The sequence below is a fragment of the Cicer arietinum genome, chromosome 1 (assembly GCF_000331145.2).
Source record: "Cicer arietinum cultivar CDC Frontier isolate Library 1 chromosome 1, Cicar.CDCFrontier_v2.0, whole genome shotgun sequence".
Taxonomy (NCBI): Eukaryota; Viridiplantae; Streptophyta; class Magnoliopsida; order Fabales; family Fabaceae; genus Cicer; species Cicer arietinum.
Window position 1 is genome coordinate 1988132 of NC_021160.2, and position 21801 is coordinate 2009932.

The following is a 21801-nucleotide window of genomic DNA, read 5'->3' on the forward strand; positions in this document are numbered from 1 at the left end:
TTAAATAAAAGCAAAGTTTATTTAGTAGAGCTGGAAAATTACAGTCACCAAGAAGAAGGTGAGTTTATGGCGGCAGAGTACAATACAATTATACAAATATTATTCTTTATCAAAACAACACATACACATATCATCAATGTTTTCATGTTTCTAGTGCCACAATAAATAACTCTTCAATACATCTTTATAGCTTGAGTCTTTATCTTTTGACCATATCACTCATTTTTCTTGTTTTGTTTAAGCATTTTTTCAACTTCCCCACTATATGGTGAAGCATGATAAGCATACTGTTGAAGAACAGAAAAGACCACCATCTCAATACATACCAAAATGTTCTGCATTGCTTCCTCAATATGCTCCACATCTAACTTCAAATGACGAGATTTAATGACGCCAGCTGCTACTAAAATGTCCAGCACCATTCCCTGTATGTTATGTGGACAAAGAAAGTTCATTATTATCCCAGATATGGCCGTAGATGATTATGATGTGCTATCGTATATTAGCGATAATCTAACAGCATGGAACAGGACAAAATAATTGAAGGCAAATGTAGGACAACGGATGGATGAATGAATGAAGCAATTTGAAGCACAAAGTTATTAACTTAATAGCGGAACAGGTGAGTAGCATATCCGGAAATGGAAAGACCTGCTAATAGAAAAATCCTGACAGAAAATAACTGGTAGGATACCGATCATCGAGATTCAAAACTCTTTAGGGTTTAAAATTTGAGACATAAGACACTTCCTTTCTAAGAATTGCAAATAACTTAGAAAACGGTTACAGTTTTGGCTCAGCATAACTAGCAGAAAATCTCAGCAGTCTCAAACGATTATGCATCATCATTAGTCTTAAAAGAAAAGGATGCTTAGACCATGCAGATTACGAGCCAGCATCATAAACTTTAATCTGATATAATTGAGAATCACTGTATTCCTATGATGACTATATAAGTGATAATAAGTTTACCTGCCAAAAGCAGAAGAAAACAATTCCTTTGATGCACAAGAATTTCGCTAGAGGTTTATGCGGTGCCAATTCTTTAGCAAACACATGGTAAAAGATCACCAGAGAATACAAGGCCAAGGAGACAGAAACATTGAGAATGATGGTGAAGACCCAGCTCAACCAATTAGGATAGAGTCCAAGTAGCTGTAATGAAATTATCAAAATGGAACACACAGGACGGATAACAACAAACTGCCATGTCCAATATTTCAGAAGCTTCAGATTATGGTGGTTCAGCCGAACAGAATGAGGCTGCAAAAGGTCAATTTACACTAGTGTGAATATACCATAAACTGCAAAAACATTTATATAATATAATAATGGTTAACGAGTGAATAATAATCAATTTAGTCTTTGAAATAATTGGTGTCAATAAATATGGTCCCTCGGTCTGAAATCAACAAAATTCCAAAATGATTTGTAAAATTGAAAATCGTCGTTAACATTTGTTCATCCAGGACAATTTCAGGGTCTTAATTGACCAATTCAAAAGGTCTAATATGATCATTAAATTTCAAGGTTTATTTTGAGATTTTAATAAATACATAGAACAAAGTATCTGACGCCTATAATTTCAAAGACTAAATTGTTGATTAGCTCATATATTAACTAAACATCAAAGATACATGCAAGTATAACAAAATTAACACATCTGTAACACATCTGTAACACGAAAAACCGAATAAAAAGATATATTAAATTGAATGAAGATTCATTCTCCCCGAAAACTCAGTGCAGAAAGCAGGTCATACCTGAAAAAGTGTCATTGGAAAGGAGTGATGAATTTCCCTTCCTTTAATTTCATCAGGAACAATATTTTTACTAATAGATATCTTCAAGTAACTATACATCAAAGACAAAAACTTAGCAATAACAAGAGCTTCATAGCACTCTTTAACAGACTCCAAAAGAGTGAAAAACTCTTTACTTCCTCTAACATCCAATAGACCAACAAATGAAACAATAGCATAGATAGGAGCCATGAGGATTATAATAACAATAGCCCTTTGTTCTTTTGGGTTCTTCCAATAGAAGAGATGCTGAGAAAGTAACTGCAAAGTGAAATGCATAGAAAGCATGACACAAAATGCAGATCCATACAGAGTAAGCTGTGCAGCATTTAATTTAGTTAGATCCATCACAACACAACACAACACAGCTCAGTAGATGAAAAGATTGAATCTTTGAACCTGCAAAAGATAATTCAAAGATGATCAACTCATTTGGGCTTATTGGGTCACTCTAATTTCGTTACCAAAAATAAAAAATTGTTTGTTTCACAACAACCTAGTATCTACGGTTCTGAAAAATTGATGATTTTTGGGTTGGGATTGGATAACAACTACGATGAAACAAGAACGAAGTAAATAATATTAATAGGTAAATGATTAAAACTGACCTTAATGTAATCGCCGATGAGGTGAACCAAGCAAGTTTGACTGACACTACCTTGTTTTGTTTCAATGGCGATGGTAGCGAATGAATGGGTCAACGTTGGTGTCTAATTAATAAAACTCTTAACAGCATGGGTTTCTTAAAAATATTTTAGTATTAAAATATTATTTGGATATGATTTTAAGTTCCATTAATTTAATGAAAGTTGTATTTAAGGAATTTGAAAAGTAGGTTTAATTTTTTTTTTTTAATGAAAAGTAGGTATCGTAGCACTAAAATATTATTTTTATATATATTTGAAAGTGTTAAAGTGAGAGAGAACATATAAAATAATAAATAGAAATAATATTTTAATTTAAATAACTTTATAAATGAAATCTTTCATTAAAAAATAAAGTTTAATTATGGTCTTAGTCCGGCAAATATATGTTACTTTGATGTTAGTCTTTGTAAAATTATTTTTTTGTTTTTGGTCTTGTAATATTATAAAACATTATTTTAGGTTCTTAGTTTAATTTTTTTTTTAGGTTTGATGGAGAATATGAGAGGGGGATAGGGGTTTGAAGATTTGAGTTTATTTGTTGAATTTTGTCTTAAAATAATTTTAAAATTGATTTAATGGGCCACTCCTCCACAAAATTTCAGTCATATTTTTCTTTCTGTAGTCACTGCACCATCATTGAACACTGTTTTAAAAGATCAAGGATAGCTGAAGTTGAAGAAAAATATATGACAAATTGAAAAGAAACAATGTGGAAGATGAAATAGTGTTCTTCAACATTTGTTCAAACTGAAAAATGAAATGCAGTGTTGGAAAGTATGGGAAAATAGTTATGGATTGTGTGAGCCTTTGAGTGGAACTGAAGTGTTCTTGGGTTTTCGATGAATTTCTTTGTTTTTGCCACAGTTTTGTTTTTGTTTAAGTATTTATCTTTTTAAATTTTCATTTATAAATAAATCAATATTAATATTTCCATGTAAACATAAGTATGCCGTTATAGACATTGTCACGTGGGTTACAATTTGCCGCATCAACATTTAAAAAACAAAAAGAAAATTATCAAGGACTAAAATAATCAGAAATTGTAAAGTTTAAAATAAAAAAAATATTTTAAAAGATTAAAATTAAATATTTTATATTTGTAGAAACTAAAAATACAATTAAATTAAAAAATAATTATGTAGATATCTTAAATTTAAAATTGATACACATAAAAGCATAAAGTGAATTTCTTAAAATATTAGCGTAGGAGGTCTAATAATGTAAGTTATTAGTTTTTAAGCCACGTGGTGTACCAACCCTTAGGGGACAAATCTATTTAGCTATATGTGTGTGGGGACAATTATTCCCACTAAATTTTTCGAAGTTCCATTCATATATATGTCGACGTTCCTCTTTCATACCTATCGACGTTGTTCGTCTATGGATAGAATAGGGACTTAATTAATATCAATTTAATATGATATATATATATATATATATATATATATTTTGTCGAATTAATACATTTAATTTATTAACTAATTAATTAACATTTATTTTTAAAAAACTATTTTTGTGTTCGTTGAAGTTTTTAAATAAATATTAACATTTAGTAATTAATTAAAGAAGAAAAAAATTATTAATATTAGAGATCGAATTTTAGATATCCTTCATAAAATTCACTTGACGTCTCAACGTGGGAGACTAAATAAAAGAGTGTAAAAATGTTACAAAATTATACTCATTAGTCATCGTGTATGATATATTTTCAAAAAAAGAAAATGGTGTAACGTTTAATTTGAGCTTTCTGGCACATGCTGAGCTATTGTGATATACTTATACGGATGTTGCGTTTACTCATCAGTTGGGTTAAATAGGTATTTAAATTTGCAATTAATACATTTAATTTATTAACTAATTAATTAACATTTATTTTTAAAAAACTATTTTTGTGTTCGTTGAAGTTTTTAAATAAATATTAACATTTAGTAATTAATTAAAGAAGAAAAAAATTATTAATATTAGAGATCGAATTTTAGATATCCTTCATAAAATTCACTTGACGTCTCAACGTGGGAGACTAAATAAAAGAGTGTAAAAATGTTACAAAATTATACTCATTAGTCATCGTGTATGATATATTTTCAAAAAAAGAAAATGGTGTAACGTTTAATTTGAGCTTTCTGGCACATGCTGAGCTATTGTGATATACTTATACGGATGTTGCGTTTACTCATCAGTTGGGTTAAATAGGTATTTAAATTTGCTTTTGAAACAGTTTTTGTTACTTTGTCTAAGAAAAAAAAATGATAACATAAACTCCAATTTGCCAATAATTGAGGGAGGATCTTGGGGATTATTTTGAGCCTTACAGTGGAGTTTGAAATTGTATCTAGATAAAGTTAATTTTAAGTCTGACTCAAAGATGCTACTCATTGACTTGCTGAACAATTTTGGAATTTCATATATCTTGTCAAAGATTGTAAGGCCATATATGATAATAAACCACATTTTTCTGAGTTTGTGGGTAACAAACTAATATGGTTGCTCATGCATTAACAAAGGCAACTACATTTTCGTTAAACCGAGCTGTATTCCTTCATGTATTGTGGATGTAATTGCCAGTGAAATGAAATGAGCTTCTTCCAATAAAAGAAAGAAAATAAGTCCAACTTTATTTAATGCTGAGTTCACAACACACAATAGTTCAAACTCACATGATCCACACAGTACATTGCGTCGCATACTTCGAGTATTTACCGCGGTCTTCATGGAAGAAGCAATATCTTCCCAATATGCTGACTGCTTTCCATAAGCCGGTGAGCCTCCGCAGCTTCAGAAAGAGGGAAAGATTTGTAGACCACAGGCTTAACCTTTCCTTCCGCAATTGCAGGCCAAACATTCTTCGCCACTTCATTAACTATCACAGTTTTATTTTCAGGACTTCTACTACGCAAGCCTGCACCTGCACTTAATCCAACATACCATACTCAACAAATGTTATATATATACCATATGCAGAAAACTAAACTTGAAGAGGAGGTATAATCTGAAATCTGTAATACCTTGTACGGTGAGACGCTTGCCAAGTAAAGCACGAAGATCTACCTCGGTAGAAACACCACCTTGAATGCCGATAATAAAAAGCCTTCCATCAAAGTTTAAGCTATCAAGATTTCTTTGATGGTAGGATGCACCCATAACATCAAGAATAACATCGACACCTGCCACCGCATCAATGATAATATTACTCGATGCATCACTAAGAAATCAATTAAAAAAACAAAGATATCAAGCGGTACTATATAGATCATGTAATGTTAATGAATGCTGGGAATTTACATCATGCTTCCTAGAGGTAATACCTTGACCAGCAGTTTCTTCCTTTACCCTTGCAACAAAGTCCTCGGTTTTGTAATTGATACCAACATCAGCTCCAATACTCTTGCAAAAAGCTAGTTTCTCCTCACTACCTGCTAAGCAATATGTAGTTTAAATTTTCTGCAAGCATCACTTGGAATTTCAATATACAGTATGGGGTAATAACTACATAAAATTGTGTCAGTTTCAATGGAAAGTTAAGGAGACAGCTAATCTCAAAGTCTAAACACACGGAAACTGACTAAAAGTTCAATAAAATGAAAAGCAGTACTGAACCTGCAGTAACAAATACTCTTGATCCTCGATACTTAGCTATCTGAATTGCAAATGTACCAATTCCACTTGAACCTCCATGAATCTGAGAATCAATGAAGTAATCACTAAGTGAGATCAAAAGCATGGCAAAATACCAAATAACCATGCTTGGGGAGAGCAGATTATTCCATTTTCCTGAAAAGTTATCAATTGATTATTACAATCATATGACTTAATTACCAACAAGGTTTCACCCTTTGATAGCCGGCTCATCATAAAAATAGTTGACCATACAGTACATGCAACCTCAGGAAAACTAGCAGCATCCTTCAGAGAAATCCCTGGTGGGACTGGAAGAACTTGTCCCTCAGGAACAGCTACTTTCTCAGCATATCCACCTCCAGCTAGCAGAGCACATACCTATGAAACAACACCTCATAATATTCATTCATAATCACAGAACAATGCACTCACATAGCCCAAACACTTATAGCATAAGCTCTTATCAAAGAAATGCTTATGTGTAAGCTAATTTTGTAATCAAAGATAAAATAAAGCCAAACTATTTTTATATAAGGTATTATAAGTTGTTTCTATAAGCTCTCTCAAACAGTCCCATAAGTGTTTATGCAAAATTAAATAAACTCAATAAAGTTAATCTAAATAGGCCCTATTATTATAATAAAGATTGTAATATTCCTAAAGTTTAATAATTAAGTTGATTCTCTAATTCAGATCAAAGGCATATGCTATGCTAGTTATAGATCAGGAAAAATTAAAACTTTTTATAGACCCACAATTCAATTCACTATAAAGAAAAAAGCCATTTGGGAAAAAATGGAATTTGGGTTGGAATAGCTATAAAATATACCTGATCGCCAACTTTCCACTTGGAAACGTTTTTGCCAACAGATACAATAGTTCCAGAACATTCAAGACCTGGGTAAGGGCTAGCACCTATAGGGGAAGGGTAAGAGCCTTTCCTCTGAAAGGTATCGGCTCCGTTGAGGGCAGTGGCATAGACTCGAATGAGAACTTCATGGTCTTTGAGTTGAGGATCTTCCACCTCTTGGAGCTGTAGCACTTCAGGTCCACCTGCTCTTGTTATTACAATAGCCTTCATTATTTCTTCTTCTTCTTCTTCTATTAATTTGTCATTTTTGTTTTCATTATATTAACAACTTAGAGTTAAATTTTAAGATTTTACCTTTTAACTAATTTTTAGTCTCAAATGTATTGTCAAATTTTCTTTCATGTAATTCTGTCTATACACCTTCCGTAGAGTTATTTTATATTCACCACCAATCACAATTTACTACCATGCATAACTTTTCTTTATAGCTGTTGACACATTACAATTAATTATTAGTATAAAATAATTTTACACTTATAATGTATATCCTTTAATCGTGTTTTCCTGGGGGTGCTGTCCTTACCAAACATGGTGTAATATATTTTTTTTTAAATGGTGTAATGTTTAATTTGAGCTTTAGCACATGCTGATCTATTTTTGAGTTGTATTCCTTCCTGTAGTGTGGATGTAATTGCTAGGGAAATGAAATGAGAGTTTTTCAATAAAAGAAAATAAGTTCTCCAAGGATGAAATTTAAGTCAATAAATCATCTGCAAATTGACCCTTTTCCAGAAGCTACTTCACTTCTATGATCTACCCGGGCCTCCACATTCTTGTTCAACTTTCCCTAGCCCTTTATTACCTTACATTGAAAATCTAATCAACTTTTTTTATCTGTCGCCATGTTTTGGTTTTCCTTTTGTTGTATAACCATGCACCATGTTTTCATTAAAGCATTAAAGAAGTTAAAATATGATATCACCAGTACACAATTCATAAAACATTTAGCTATAATAGTAAACCACAACTTTATTTAATCCTGAGGTCACAACACACAAAAGTCCAAACTCAAATGATCAAACAGTACGTTGTGTCGTGTACTTCGAGTATTTGCCACGGTTTTCATGGCAGAAGCAATATCTTCCCAATATGCTGACTGCTCTCCATAAGCCGGTGAGCCTCTGCAGCTTCAGAAAGAGGGAAAGATTTGTAGACCACAGGCTTAACCTTTCCTTCCGCAATTGCAGGCCAAACATTCTTCGCCACTTCATCAACGATCAAAGCTTTATTTTCTGGACTTCTACTACGCAAGCCAGCCCCTACACGTCATCAACCATTCGACATTCACGAATGTTACATATAATACCGTAATCACTTAAGAAAATAACTTCCCATTTCAATAGTGGAAAAGCTGGTTGCTAATGTTTCCTTGTACAAAACTTATTTTAAGGAAGAAACTCAAAAACATCGCTACAAAAGATTTGTCTACAGGAGTGATAATAAAAGGTTAGAATAAGACTTCTCCACATACAATATATCTCATATTTCAAACAAACAAACAAAAACCCATCAGTTTGGTGGTTTGGAAAATGAACTTTGCGGTTGGAGAGATAAGGTGATGTGCTTTAAAAACCTCTCACTAACATTGCTAACTATTTTAAGTTGTTGCATTCTTCTCCCCTCCCAAAATCAAGTGAAACTTCATAAACTATGTTGTATTGTTTAAGTTACTAATTTAAGTGTCTGGTTATTTGCTTTTATTTGATCATCTTCCAACATACAAGACATCAAACCATGTATTTACGTGTACATGCATATATATACAAACTAAGACCCTGTTTATTTTGCGAAAACATTTTATGTTTCATTTTCTAAAATGCGTGTTTATTTTACCTTGATAAGAGACTCTTGAAGTGAACCATTGTTATGGAGAGAAGATAAAATGCAAATTAATTAAGATGCATTTCTGGAAATAATGAAAACAATCTTTTGACATTTTCATTGTTTCTAGAATTATAGACAATTGTTCACTTAAAAAAATATTTTACCTCCTTGTTAACAAGTAAAATTAACACAAATTTTAGAAAATGAAAAATAAATGTTTTCGCAAAGTAAACAAGCCCTAAACTTGAAGAGGAGTATCTATTAGAAAAGGGTATAATCCAAAATCTGTAATACCTTGTACAGTGAGACGCTTGCCAAGTAAAGCACGTAGATCTACCTCGGTAGAAACACCCCCTTGAAAGCCAATAATAAAAAGCCTTCCATCAAAATTTAAGCTATCAAGATTTCTTTGATAGTACGATGCTCCCATACAATCAAGAATAACATCAACACCTGCCACGACATCAATGATAATATTACATGACCCATCTCCAAGCAACTCATTGAAAAACAAATATATCAAGTGGTACTATATAGATCATATAAAGTTTCTAGAGGTAATACCTTGACCACCAGTTTCTTCCTTTACTCTTGCAACAAAGTCCTCGGTTTTGTAATTGATACCAACATCAGCTCCAATACTCTTGCAAAAAGCTAGTTTCTCCTCACTACCTGCCAAGTAATATTGAGAATAAAATTTCTGCAAACATAGCTTGGATTTTTCAATATACAATATGGAAACTACTTGAAATAGTGTCAATTTCATTGAACAATTAAGTAGACAGCTAATCTTATCATCTAAACATACAGAACTGACTAAAAGTTCAATAAATGAAAAGCAATACTGAACCTGCGGTAACAAATACTCTTGATCCTCGGTACTTAGCTATCTGAATTGCAAATGTACCAATTCCACTTGAACCTCCATGAATCTGAGAATTAATAAAATTAACGCATCAACTATTAGGCTACACATAATAAAAGAGTTAAATATATTTTTAGTCTCTATAATTATCTTGAATTTTGTTTTTAGTATTTGTACTCACTTTTTGATCCCTACAAGTTTCAAACTACATGCTTTATGAAGTAAGGGACAAAAAACATATTTAACCCATAATGTAATAGCCTAGGAAGATAATTATAACGTGAGATCAAAAGCATGGCAAGAATCAGTATTTAGTGGCAAAATGACCAAAAACCATTCTTGGAGAAAGCAGATTATTGCATTTTCCTGAAAAGTTACCAGTTGATTATTACAATCATATGACTTACTTACCAACAAGGTTTCCCCATGAGATAACCGGCTCATCATAAAAATAGTTGACCATACAGTACATGCAACCTCAGGAAAACTAGTAGCATCCTTCAGAGAAACCCCTGGTGGAACTGGAAGAACTTGTCCCTCAGGAACAGCTACTTTCTCAGCATATCCACCTCCAGCTAGAAGAGCACATACCTGTGAAACAACACCTCATAAGATCCACTCATAATGACAGAACAACACACTCACATAGGCCCAAGCACTTATATGCTACAGGGTAAGCGCTTATCATAGAAATGCTTCTTTATAAGCTAATTCTATAATCAAAGATAAAATAAAATCAAACTATTTTTATATAAACTTTATAAGTTGTTTTCATAGGTTATCTATGATAACAAGCTGAAATTATCTCACAAGTGTTTATCCAAGTAAATAAACTCAAATAAGCTCATCCAAACAGGCCCCTATTCTCATAATAAAGATTTTAATTTTCCTAATTTTCGACAATCAAGTTGGCTCTCTAATTCAAATCAAAGGCATAAGATGTACTAGTTATAGAACTGGAAAAGATTAAAACTTTTGAAATACCCACAATTCAATTCACTATAGAGAAAAAAACCCATTTGGGAAAAAGTAGATTTTGGGTTGAAAAATGAAATAGCTATATAATATACCTGATCGCCAATTTTCCACTTGGAAACGTTTTTACCAAGGGATTCAATAGTTCCAGAACATTCAAGACCTGGGTAAGGGCTAGCACCTTTAGGGGGAGGGTAAGAGCCTTTCCTCTGAAGGGTATCGGCTCTGTTAAGGGCAGTAGCATGGACTCGGATGAGAACTTCATCGTCTCTGAGTTGAGGGTCTTCAACCTCTTGCAGTTGTAACACTTCAGGTCCACCTGGTGTCGTTATTACAATAGCTTTCATCTTTTTTCTTCTTCTTTGAATTGTGGCACTGTTGCTTGTTTCACCACTTTGCTTCTTTTATCTCTCTGAAACACACTCTCAGAGCAAAACAATAATCACCTCTTTGTAGGAGTGTGTCGTGATTGTGAAATGGTACAATTTAAGTCACTATATTGCGACCTTCCATTCTTACACGCAAATGAAACTTGTCCTTTATTAGGATTTTTTTGTTGCATTCTTTTATTAGTAAATTTAAATATTTAGACATTATCTATTGAAAAAAAAATCAAATTACAATGAAATGTTTCTATCTGTTTTGAAATGATAAATAAACTTACACAAATTTTCAATGTTGTCAAATTTAACTACCTCGATAATATATAAAATGCTTTAGATTTATGTGAAAAATGATATATATACCATATTTTAATTCAATAGTTAAATTTATACAATGTTATTGAATGTTATTGAGTAGTGTAAGGTTAATGTATATAATTTTTTTTCTAAAATATTAGAGTGGACGAATATCGGTCGAATACAAAGTAAAAATGATTTTAAGATTCACCGAGTATTTACAAAGAGATTCTTATTTATTTCCTTTCAACAGCATTAACAAATATATATATTTATATATCGAAGAGTATTAAATTATATAAATAAATATTTAATGCAAGTTAATAGATATTATAAATTTTGATTAAAATGAATAATTTTACAAATCATAAGTAATATTTATATTGTACTTTTTGTTAAAAATAAATTAAATATAGTGCAACTTATTTTTGTGTGAATAATATAGAGAAGCTTTAAATTACTTCTCTTATAATTAGAAGTGAATTTAGACACAGTTAATTTTTAGTTGTTTTTGTTATCATTATTGTTACCAACTCAGTGTCAAATTTTTGTTGTCAATTTTTGGCAAACAATAGTTTCAACAATAACATTGGTAAGGTTCAAGTGAATTGATTGATCTACTTTCTTTAATGTATGATATTTGAAAAGACCGAAATAATTGTGTTTTCGTCTAATAGCTACTCAAGGGAAGTTCCTAGTTTAGTTAAAATCACAAACCACGCTCGATCCATTAATATTTGTTATCTTTAGCAGAATTCTCATCTTAGACCAGCCAGTAACGAAGTTGAGATTTACATGGACCATTCCTCCTATGGTTCATTTGAAGTCAATGTTGTTGGCTACTTTAAATTTCCTTTTCCGATGTTTGGACTGAATTTTAGATGCTTAAACTTCGAAAAAAGTTTGCAAACATTAAAAACATCAAATCGATCTTTTTTTTTTTATAGACTTTTACTGATGGTAAATATAATTCATTTAGATTCTTCTTCTAATATGCATTTCCATTCTCTTCTTCATAAGATAATTTATCTTCTCTAACTTGCAAATAGGCGTACAACAATTACTCAAGTCTATAAATAGGTAAATAGTTGAAGATATTGATTTTTAAAGAGTAATCCGTTGTCTCATTTGATTTTGTAATTTTTATAATCCTACAAATAATAATAAAAAAACAAATAATTTTTTTCTAAAAAAGATCAACTTTATTATACAAAAACAAGTATTATTATAATTCAAATTTGAGGTTTGTAATGTTTCTACAATCAACAATCTTCTATGATAAAATGTTATATTGACCAATTACTGTGATTTGTTAGTTTTGTCCTCACAACTGTTTGATTATATAAGTTTCTATTAGAGCCAAAACCTTCTAATTTTATCTCTCCCTTTGTCTCCCATTATTATAACTATGAAGTGTTTTTAATTATAAAATATTCAAAGACCCCAAATATTCCAAAAAAGTTTGGTAATGAAATAATGAAAAGTAAGATCGCAACTCGAAATTGTTATGAGCACGTATTGGATTGTTTTCAACCAAACCTCAACTTAAACGACCAATATCGAGACCTACTAAGCTATGTATACATCAAGAGAAAGCCTACTATGGTAACCTTCCAACGACGTCCTTAAAAGGTCCAAGCAATGAAGTAGAAACACTTTCATATCAGGTCGAGCAAGCCATCTATGGATCAAATTTTTTAACAAAACTTGTGTCACTAAGATTTTAAAATCACAAGAGGCATTCACAATCACAAATTTACGTTCGCTCAGCACAATCCTAACACCACATATGCAAAATATTGCCAAGACATCCAAAAAGAAGCAAATAAGTATGTCACAATACATTAATTAAAGGAAGAAAGTAATACCAAGACCGATAAACATTTAAGTCATCAAATTATTTTACAAAATTTTGGTGGAAATATTAACTAATGACAAATTATAAAACAATCACAAAGCACATAGAGTGACGTTATTCTCCAATACAGAAACAATTCAGTTCAAATGGTAATGCAAACTTGATAATATGAGAAATTTCTTCAAGGAATTTTACTTCACCACAATCAATTTTAAGATCCAGAAGTCAGAATTTCCCAAGAAAAATATTTTGCAGAAAACATGACAAGGAAAAGTACTAGATTAATAACATGGAAACATCACTATTTCGAACAAGAAATGAAACAACCTTCTTCAAATAAAGCAATCAAAGTTACACTATTGCAAATAAATTGTAGTCTACCAATGAATGTCAGATTACAAATTGTCAGCATCTGCTATATCAGCCAGGGATAACTGTAAAATTGTGAATCATCATACAAAGCACCGGGCAGAAAGAAAACATCATTGAAAGAAAGAAAAATAGTAATTAACACAAAACATCACAAGCTGTTGACTAACAACACATAGTAAAACATGAAATGAAACAAAATTTCAAGAGACAAAGCAATCAAAGGTTAGGTAAGTGCAACTAGATATGAACCTACAAGTGCATGTCAGATTAAACATTATCAGCATCTGCTATATCAGCCAGGGATAACTGTTTAATGGTTAATATCATCATCCAGCACTGGGCAGAAAGAAAACATAATATATTTTTTTGAACAAGAGAAACCATAATTGATTGAAAACAAAACATCACTAACAGAAATAGTTGGTATGTTGGAGACCAGTATAATAATACAGTGAGAAACATAAAGAATTGGAAGAAAACCACGGAACCACTATATAAGGCAGTCCATCTCATTAACATACAGGGAGCAAAATTATCAAAGTAAACAAAACTATTTCAAAGAAAATCTTGCCTGTAACAAATTCCATCATTAACATTAAACATAAAAACATATGGTGCGTCACAAATTACAGCTATAAATCTAACAAGTTAAAAAGTAATATAAAGATTACCACTTCATCTATAAGTATACTGATACTATGTATATTTATTTTACACACAAAATACATATATTCAAGTTCAAATAAGAATCCCAAAAACAATTCTTATATGCAACAGATACATATAGATTACTAAATAACAACCTAATATGAGCCTACCAGTACATGTCAGATAACAAATTTTCAGCACCTGCTACATCAGCCAGGGATAACTGTTAAAATGATAATCTCATCATCCATAGCACTGAGCAGACAGGCGGAGACATAATAACAAACAAAAAGATAAGTATAACACTATGAATTGTAAACCAGTATACTATAACTTAAAATTTCCACCAATAAATGAGAGACAATTATCATTGACATTGGACACACAACATTTTCATCGTCGTTGGTTGGCAGACTATGGGGATCATGACGTGTGACCTAGAACAACACTTCACACAGTTTAAAACTCAAAGATTTAAACATTAGCGTTTTACACCATTATTTCACTATGAATAGCTAATAAGGACAATAAAGACAGCACACTATTATTAACGCAAACACATCATTGGAATATTATTGAAACTAGCGAATTAATTAATAAGCGCCAACAAATTGAAGTAATCAAAAGCTAATAGATATATCAAAAAGTTCGATTAACATTAAAACGGGATGAAATAAACCAAAATGAATAGTCAAATATAACAAGCTCTGAAATTAAGATATAATCTTTTTTCTAATACCAAAATTAAAAACATAAACAAGAGATAGAGATACTAATCAATGGTCTGCATAATATCCTCAGGAGCGAACTTGGTTCCCTTCTCCTTATCAGCAGCAGCGCGTCCCTTAGCCTTACGATCAAGAAGCGACTTACGATCCTTATCGAGTCTGAGCTTAGTGATAACAACCTTGGAAGGGTTAACACCGACGTTAACGGTGGAACCGTTAACTTTCTCACGAGTGATACGTTCGATGTGAATCACCCACTTGCGACGGTAGACCTGGGTAACCTTACCTTCACGGCCTTTGTAGGTCCCACGAACAACCTGAACTTCATCGTCCTTCCTGACTGGCATGGAGCGGACATTGTATTTGGATCGGAGGTCAGATGAGAGAGGTGCGCTCATGAGAACACGGCGGACGCTTGATGGCGCCGTGAAGTGAGCCTTGCGGCTCTTGCGGCGGCTGCTTGACACTCGCGGGTTGAACTTCATTTTCTCTCTTTTTTTTCTCTCTCACTCACAGTTGCCGCTGCTAGTGTTCTCTAGGGTTTCTTTTATTCTCTCTTTCTTCAATTTATTGTGTTTGGGTTTCGCAGTTTCGCTAGGGTTTTGTTTTTAGTGGGCTTATGGAGTTTTATTGGCCCAAACTATTATGGCCCGGGAGAAAGACCAAAAATATAAAATACTACTATTTTTTATATTGTTACTAAACTTTTTCTTATGGTATTTTATGAGTTGTCCAGTTGTGGTGTTATGAAGCACATGACTATCTAGAAAGTTATAGTGTATAAATTTTTTATAGTTATTATATTCGGATAAAATACTACGTCATGACTTTTTTCGATAGAAATAATTCAAATTACAAAAGTTTTATACAATAACTTTTATAAAAAAAAATCAATTATTTGGTTGAATAAAGAATAATAAAATAGTTTAAATTAATAATAAATTAGAAAATAAAATTTTACATAGTTTTTTCATAAAATTCATGACTAAAAATAAAAATAATTTTAAATTAATCTTTTTGAATATTATACTGCAAGATTTTCATCTCAAAAATAATTTTATAAGTGGTAGTGTGTACTCTTAATTCTTTTGCTGCATAAATAATTTAAGCAATTGTTATTGAGACCACATACTTATGATTAACGCTACCACAAATTAAACGTGTTGCTTGCAATTGCATAAGGATAACAGTGTACCATAAGCAAAGAATTCCAAAATCTCAAAACTCAAATTATATGTTCCCTTTTACTCAACACCTAATTGTGTAACAGACTTTCACATAATTATCACGTCTCTGCTATCTTGTATATATACCAGAATATACCATCTCAATGATAGTTAAGGTCAACTTGAAGATACTTTAATTTAATAAACAAATAGGTTTTTCAATCTTGTACTCAATGAAAACCCCTTAACGTCTTCTTTAAAGCTAATAATCTTGTTATACTATAAAGGACTCTATATAAGTAATGTACCCATCACAATAAAAACATATAAGGTGATTGGAAAAAGATTAAATATGGCAACATTTAAAGTTTTGCAGTTGTCTCTTCCATTAGGATTTCTCTTGTTCTTAAGTTCTGTTTTCATCACAGTACCTGGTGTCATTGCTTGGAGCAAAGAGGGTCATGAGATGACATGTCAAATTGCACAGGTAAATTTTGGATCAACAGAAAACATAGGGAGTAAGTGACTATGATGTTCATTATGAATTAGTATAACGTCTAATTCCAAACTATGATATAGTTTAATTTTGATAAATTATTAAAAGTAAAAAAAAAAAATCAATTCTCACCAAATGACAATCAATTATATACATATTTTTAAAAGTAGTTATAGTTAAAATCAAACAAACTGTTACGATTAACAATTTATAAAAAATTTATATTGACGAATTAAATATATACTGAGAATTTGTGTATATGATTGATAGGCACTTTTAAAGCCTGAGGCATCAGAAGCAGTTCAGCAGTTGCTACCTCCCTATGTGAATGGTAACTTATCAGCTCTATGTGTATGGCCTGATCAAATTAGGCACTGGTACAAATATAGATGGACAAGTCCACTTCATTTCATTGACACACCAGATGATAAATGTGGTTTTCAATATTCAAGTAAGCTTTATTTTTTGTCACGTGCTCTTATAAAAATCTCAATATTTATTTTATTAATGCAATAATTTTTTGATGTGTTAACTTAGGGGACTGCCATGAGGATATGTGTGTTGCAGGAGCTATTAAAAATTTTACTTCTCAACTTTCTCATTACAAAGAAGGAACATCTGATCGTAGATGTAAGGGACTCAAGTCTATGATATTTTTTTTTTCAGATTTTTTTATACTTATTTTAGTTCATAAATTTGTAACTTGATGTATTGCAGATAATATGACTGAGGCATTATTGTTCTTGGCGCACTTCACAGGTGATATTCACCAGGTTTGTGTAAATCTCTTTCAAAGCCCTTCAAAGCCATTTGAATTTGTTTATTTGAGTTTATGAACGAACATAAACACTTATTATAATCTAATATAAAAACAATTTTATTTTATTTTATCTTCTATTATAGAAATAATTTACACACAATTATTTCGACAAATACTTATAGGAGACTTTGGTTTTTTCAGCCAATGCACGTTGGATTCACCTCAGATAAAGGTGGAAACTCAATAGATCTACGCTGGTATAGGCACAAATCTAATCTGCATCATGTAAGCTCCAATTTTCCATATATATCAAAAAGTAAAACAAGACCACTTTCTTTTATTTACAAAAAATTTCTTCATGTGACAACATTTTTTATGATTATAATAAGGTGTGGGACAGAGAAATTATTCTCACATCATTATCAGATTACTATGACAAAGATGTGACACTCCTTCTCCAAGACATTGAGAAGAACTATACCAATGTAAGATTAATTAAACTTTTGTGTCACTCTTTTCTAGCTTTTATTGAACACATATAATATATTATTTGATTGAAATATGATTCCAAATGAAATCAATAAACTAGTTACTTCTTGTATGCAGGGAATCTGGTCAGATGATGTGGCTTCTTGGGAAAATTGCAATGATATATCTCGTTGTGTAAACAAGTAAGCACTTCTTATCTTGCACTTTTAATTCCATCAGTATATAATTTGTCTCTTGTTGTTAATTATATTTTTAGATTTGTCATATTGGATGTGATTGTTTTGGACTAATGATGTAGTTGGGCAAAAGAGAGCATACAAATAGCTTGCAAATGGGGTTATCAAGGAGTTGAATCTGGAATGACATTGGCAGGTAAATTTACTTTAGTTTAGGTGTATGGATGTCAATAAATTTAAGAATTAATTTTGTGTTACCACATAAGCCAGCAATATTAGCTTCTAGATACAATTGATTTTGACGCTGAAATCAATTTTAAACCACTTTTGAGTACGAGTAAAATTAATTTTGAAATATTTGATTATTTTTTAGTATAATTGATTATGTCACTAGAATTGATTTTGATTTGAAATTGAACGTGTGACTTTTACAGAAGAGTACTTCGATTCAAGGATGCCATATGTGATGAAACGAATTGCTCAGGGCGGAATTCGTTTAGCCATGATTCTGAATCAAGTATTTGGAGACTCAGATGAAGGATTTGTAGCTCCAACTTAAGCAGACCCATCAACATGTACAGTGACCACAAAACTAGTTGTTCAAATTTGTTAATAACCATTGACAATAGAGTACAACCCCATTTATCTCTAAACTAATGATTTATTAATGCATGTTTGATTTCTTTTGTTGCTCAACCACCTAATGTTAATATTAGTTGTATTTATAACTTTGACCAACTTAATTTTTCTTGTAAGTAATTACTTTCTTATATTAAGTGATCCATTTGGAATATTTATTTATTGTATATTATTAATAAAATATTAATAATTTTTTTATTAATATACTATTATTTATTGTATTTTAAATTATTTAATAATTTATTATAACTATTATTAATAAAAATATTTTAATAAATAAAACTCATTTTATTTTTAAAATCAACACTACTAGTATATTATTTTTTTAATAATTGTGTTTAATTCAAGTTAATAGACCTCTTGTGGTGCGGCCGAGGCCTTAATAAATTCGAATGTTTTAGAAAAGTTGTATGCTTCGACCAATAGTTTAACGGGTGATAATATGTTTGAAGTTTCTCATGTTCGAAATAGTTATCTATCTTTTTGTATCATTTCACTAGCATCTATTTCATGTTTTATTAGTAAGGTTTCTTTGATTTATTCTTTGGTTGAATTTTTGTCACATGATTATGATTTTGGATGTAAGATCAAAGTCATAAATTGTGACTTTACATATTTTAGATACACACTATACCATATTTTTGCACCAAGATTTGTACTACAATTCTTCCTTCTTAAAATGTGTCATCCAACACCATTTACCTATTAAAGTCATGTTGAATTTTTTCACATCTCTCACACCCAAACCACATTCTCTATACACACAATCGACCATTTAACTCAATTTTCCCTTTTGCTTCCTCATTACCATCCAAAAAGATATTTAATTTTAGATATAGTACTGTTGGGAGCTCTGAAAAAAGCAATAACGGTTTTGAATGAGAGTAATTAAACGTAGAACACGATGATGATATTGGTTTCATGCTTGAAGAAATAATTTGAAATGAAACAACACAATAATGTGCTTGCGTGGAAGATCATCATCATGATATAATGGTCAAAGGGAATCATACGAGGCACAACAAAGGCAGGCAGACACGTGGTGGTGGGGCATCTCTAATTTCCGACATACATTGTTATCCTTCCCATCTTCTTACAGTCCTACTTTCACTTTTACAAGGTTTAACAATTTCCTAAAAACAAAAAAGGTTTAACAATTTCCTCCTCTAAAAATACAATTTCAACCATTATTATTGTATTATTGAATGAATAAAATAATATTTAATTGGTTAGAATATTAGCTCCCATTGAAACTTAAATTTATTGAAAATCATCGAAGATCTTACAGTAGTTTTAAATTAATGAAAGCAGTGAACAATTTTTTAGTCGATGAAATTTAAATGTCCAACAAATCTCAAATATTCTATCGTATTATTTTAGAATTTGAGTTAAATATAACTTTAACTTTATAAAATATATAAGTTATAAGATGATTTGGTTGTTTAAGAGAGTTTGAGTGGCAAAAATTCACATATTTAACTTATCTCTCTAATAAAATAAACAATTAACTATTGACATTGATCAGTTAAAAAAAGTGTTAATGATTATATAATGTCGATGCAAATATTTTTAAACTAATTGTAAACTGTTGATTGAGTAATTAATTATTTGATGATAAAAATTAAAATTGAAATGATGAATTCAAGAATTATTATTCACTTTAAGTTAATTTTACTTTTTTTTTTATGTTTAATTGCAGTTTTGGTCCTTCTATTTGAGCTGAATCACGAAAATAGTCACCTCATTTTATTTCTCCCCATTTTTAGTCTTTAAACAGAATTTTGGTCAAAAACTCGATAAAATATCGTTATTTTGCACTTATTTAAGTCACACAATGTCTCAAGATATCGTGGTGAAACAATTGTACCTTAAATCTATGATCATAAATGGTATGACGTGACTTAAAAAAATAACATTTCATCAGGTTTTTTACTAAAACTCTGTCTGGAAACTAAAGCTGAAGAGAAATAAAATTAAAGACTACTTTCGTGATTCAACTAAAATAGACGGATCAAAATTACAATTAAATATTTTTTTTAATGAAAAACCTTATAAATTTGTGTTTTGTCAATTAACTAGAATCATGGTAAGCCACTTTAATTTTACAAAAATTATAATTTTTAATTTTTAAAAATCATAATTTTGATAAGTAAATCGTGATAATAAATATAAAATAATAATTTGTCAACTATTTATAAACCCATTTTAATATGTATAAGTGTTCTTAACATAACATATCACAAAAGTTTAACCAATATTGGTCAATTCAAAAAATGTCAGAATTAGTCAAAATAAAATGTAAGAATTATTTTAGCCTTTAACCGGCATTTATAATTTCAACAAAAAAATAAAATAAATTCAAAACACCAATTATATTGACTCTTATTATTACTGATTAATTTTTGTCCTTTTATACCCTCCTATATCTTGTCACCGCGAGTCTTTTTCAAAATTATCCAGTCGTGGCTAGAGACTGACATTGAAACTGGAATTGAATCTTATTCATTGCTACGCGCCATCTCTCCTGAAATTATTATTTATCAAGACCAATCATTATAAATTCCACGCCCCGCATGATCTTATTCGGATTTCTTCATACATACCAATAATACAGTAAAATAAATTGTCTTATGATGATGTTTATTATAATTAATTTATGTTATTTTGTAAATTAGTTAAGTTAACTGTAGATTGGTTGTAATAAGTCACTTTACGATTTGTATTTAACTATCATTCTACTTTTATTCTAATCAATAACTTGTTTTATTCTATTAATATAAATTTATTTTTTATATTTACTATTAATTTTTGTATATTTAAAAATTTAAAAATAATATATTAATATTTTAAAATAATTTTTCACTATCATTCTATCATAACTATTCAATTCAATTAAATCAAATATAATTATTTCGTTAATCGTTGTTGTAACTGACTATCACTATTTTACACTACATTTCTTTTATTCTTGATATTCTATTATTAGTCTCCATGATTTTATAAATATTATAAACGTGAAGCTGTTTTTTATTTTTGACAAGAATTATAAACGTGAAGCTCTTGGTTATATTGAACCGATGCATCATACCCTTTTTCTTAAATTGTTTTTACAAAAAAAGTATAGACCCACACAATTTTGAACATTGATTGATTAAGCATTCGATTTTGATGTATCATTGTTGCCATA

At 30.6% G+C, this 21801-nt stretch overlaps 5 protein-coding genes and 3 non-coding genes across 9 annotated transcripts; 1 reads left to right on the forward strand and 7 right to left on the reverse strand.

Moving 5' to 3' along the window:
- Nucleotides 1–2549, reverse strand: LOC101502160 (uncharacterized). The gene is made up of 4 exons (XM_004485660.4): nt 2411–2549; nt 1764–2201; nt 973–1263; nt 1–425 (listed from the first exon to the last, which is right to left on the reverse strand). Exons 2-4 carry the CDS (start codon nt 2148–2150, stop codon nt 216–218), a joined length of 888 nt encoding a protein of 295 aa, XP_004485717.1. The 5' UTR covers nt 2151–2201; nt 2411–2549; the 3' UTR covers nt 1–215.
- A 2489-nt stretch (nt 2550–5038) lies between these two features.
- LOC101501836 (uncharacterized) lies at nt 5039–7243 on the reverse strand. 2 transcript variants are annotated; one of them, XM_073368959.1, is made up of 6 exons: nt 6897–7243; nt 6266–6445; nt 6047–6128; nt 5755–5862; nt 5455–5613; nt 5039–5359 (listed from the first exon to the last, which is right to left on the reverse strand). In XM_073368959.1, exons 1-6 carry the CDS (start codon nt 7146–7148, stop codon nt 5313–5315), a joined length of 828 nt encoding a protein of 275 aa, XP_073225060.1. In that variant the 5' UTR covers nt 7149–7243; the 3' UTR covers nt 5039–5312. The 2 variants fall into 2 exon arrangements, with proteins under 2 accessions (XP_073225060.1, XP_004485716.1); XM_004485659.4 differs by having other exon boundaries at nt 5039–5354; nt 6897–7230.
- Nucleotides 7244–7889: 646 nt separating this feature from the next.
- On the reverse strand, nt 7890–11082 carry LOC101501521 (uncharacterized). The gene is made up of 6 exons (XM_004485658.2): nt 10698–11082; nt 10039–10218; nt 9613–9694; nt 9327–9434; nt 9057–9215; nt 7890–8197 (listed from the first exon to the last, which is right to left on the reverse strand). Exons 1-6 carry the CDS (start codon nt 10947–10949, stop codon nt 8001–8003), a joined length of 978 nt encoding a protein of 325 aa, XP_004485715.1. The 5' UTR covers nt 10950–11082; the 3' UTR covers nt 7890–8000.
- A 2441-nt stretch (nt 11083–13523) lies between these two features.
- On the reverse strand, nt 13524–13604 carry LOC113785187 (small nucleolar RNA R38). Its single transcript, XR_003471344.1, has one exon. It is a non-coding gene; the product is annotated as a small nucleolar RNA R38 (small nucleolar RNA).
- A 163-nt stretch (nt 13605–13767) lies between these two features.
- LOC113785185 (small nucleolar RNA R38) lies at nt 13768–13849 on the reverse strand. The gene has a single exon (XR_003471342.1). It is a non-coding gene; the product is annotated as a small nucleolar RNA R38 (small nucleolar RNA).
- A 483-nt stretch (nt 13850–14332) lies between these two features.
- Nucleotides 14333–14415, reverse strand: LOC113785186 (small nucleolar RNA R38). The gene has a single exon (XR_003471343.1). It is a non-coding gene; the product is annotated as a small nucleolar RNA R38 (small nucleolar RNA).
- Nucleotides 14416–14771: 356 nt separating this feature from the next.
- LOC101502477 (large ribosomal subunit protein uL24z) lies at nt 14772–15438 on the reverse strand. Its single transcript, XM_004485661.3, has one exon. The coding sequence runs from the start codon at nt 15371–15373 to the stop codon at nt 14933–14935; it is 441 nt and encodes a 146-aa protein (XP_004485718.1). The 5' UTR covers nt 15374–15438; the 3' UTR covers nt 14772–14932.
- A 920-nt stretch (nt 15439–16358) lies between these two features.
- Nucleotides 16359–18768, forward strand: LOC101502780 (endonuclease 1). The gene is made up of 9 exons (XM_004485662.4): nt 16359–16541; nt 16821–17001; nt 17088–17180; nt 17268–17323; nt 17512–17595; nt 17700–17795; nt 17917–17981; nt 18098–18171; nt 18410–18768. The coding sequence occupies exons 1-9, from the start codon at nt 16407–16409 to the stop codon at nt 18532–18534; spliced, it is 909 nt and encodes a 302-aa protein (XP_004485719.1). The 5' UTR covers nt 16359–16406; the 3' UTR covers nt 18535–18768.
- Nucleotides 18769–21801: the final 3033 nt, after the last annotated feature.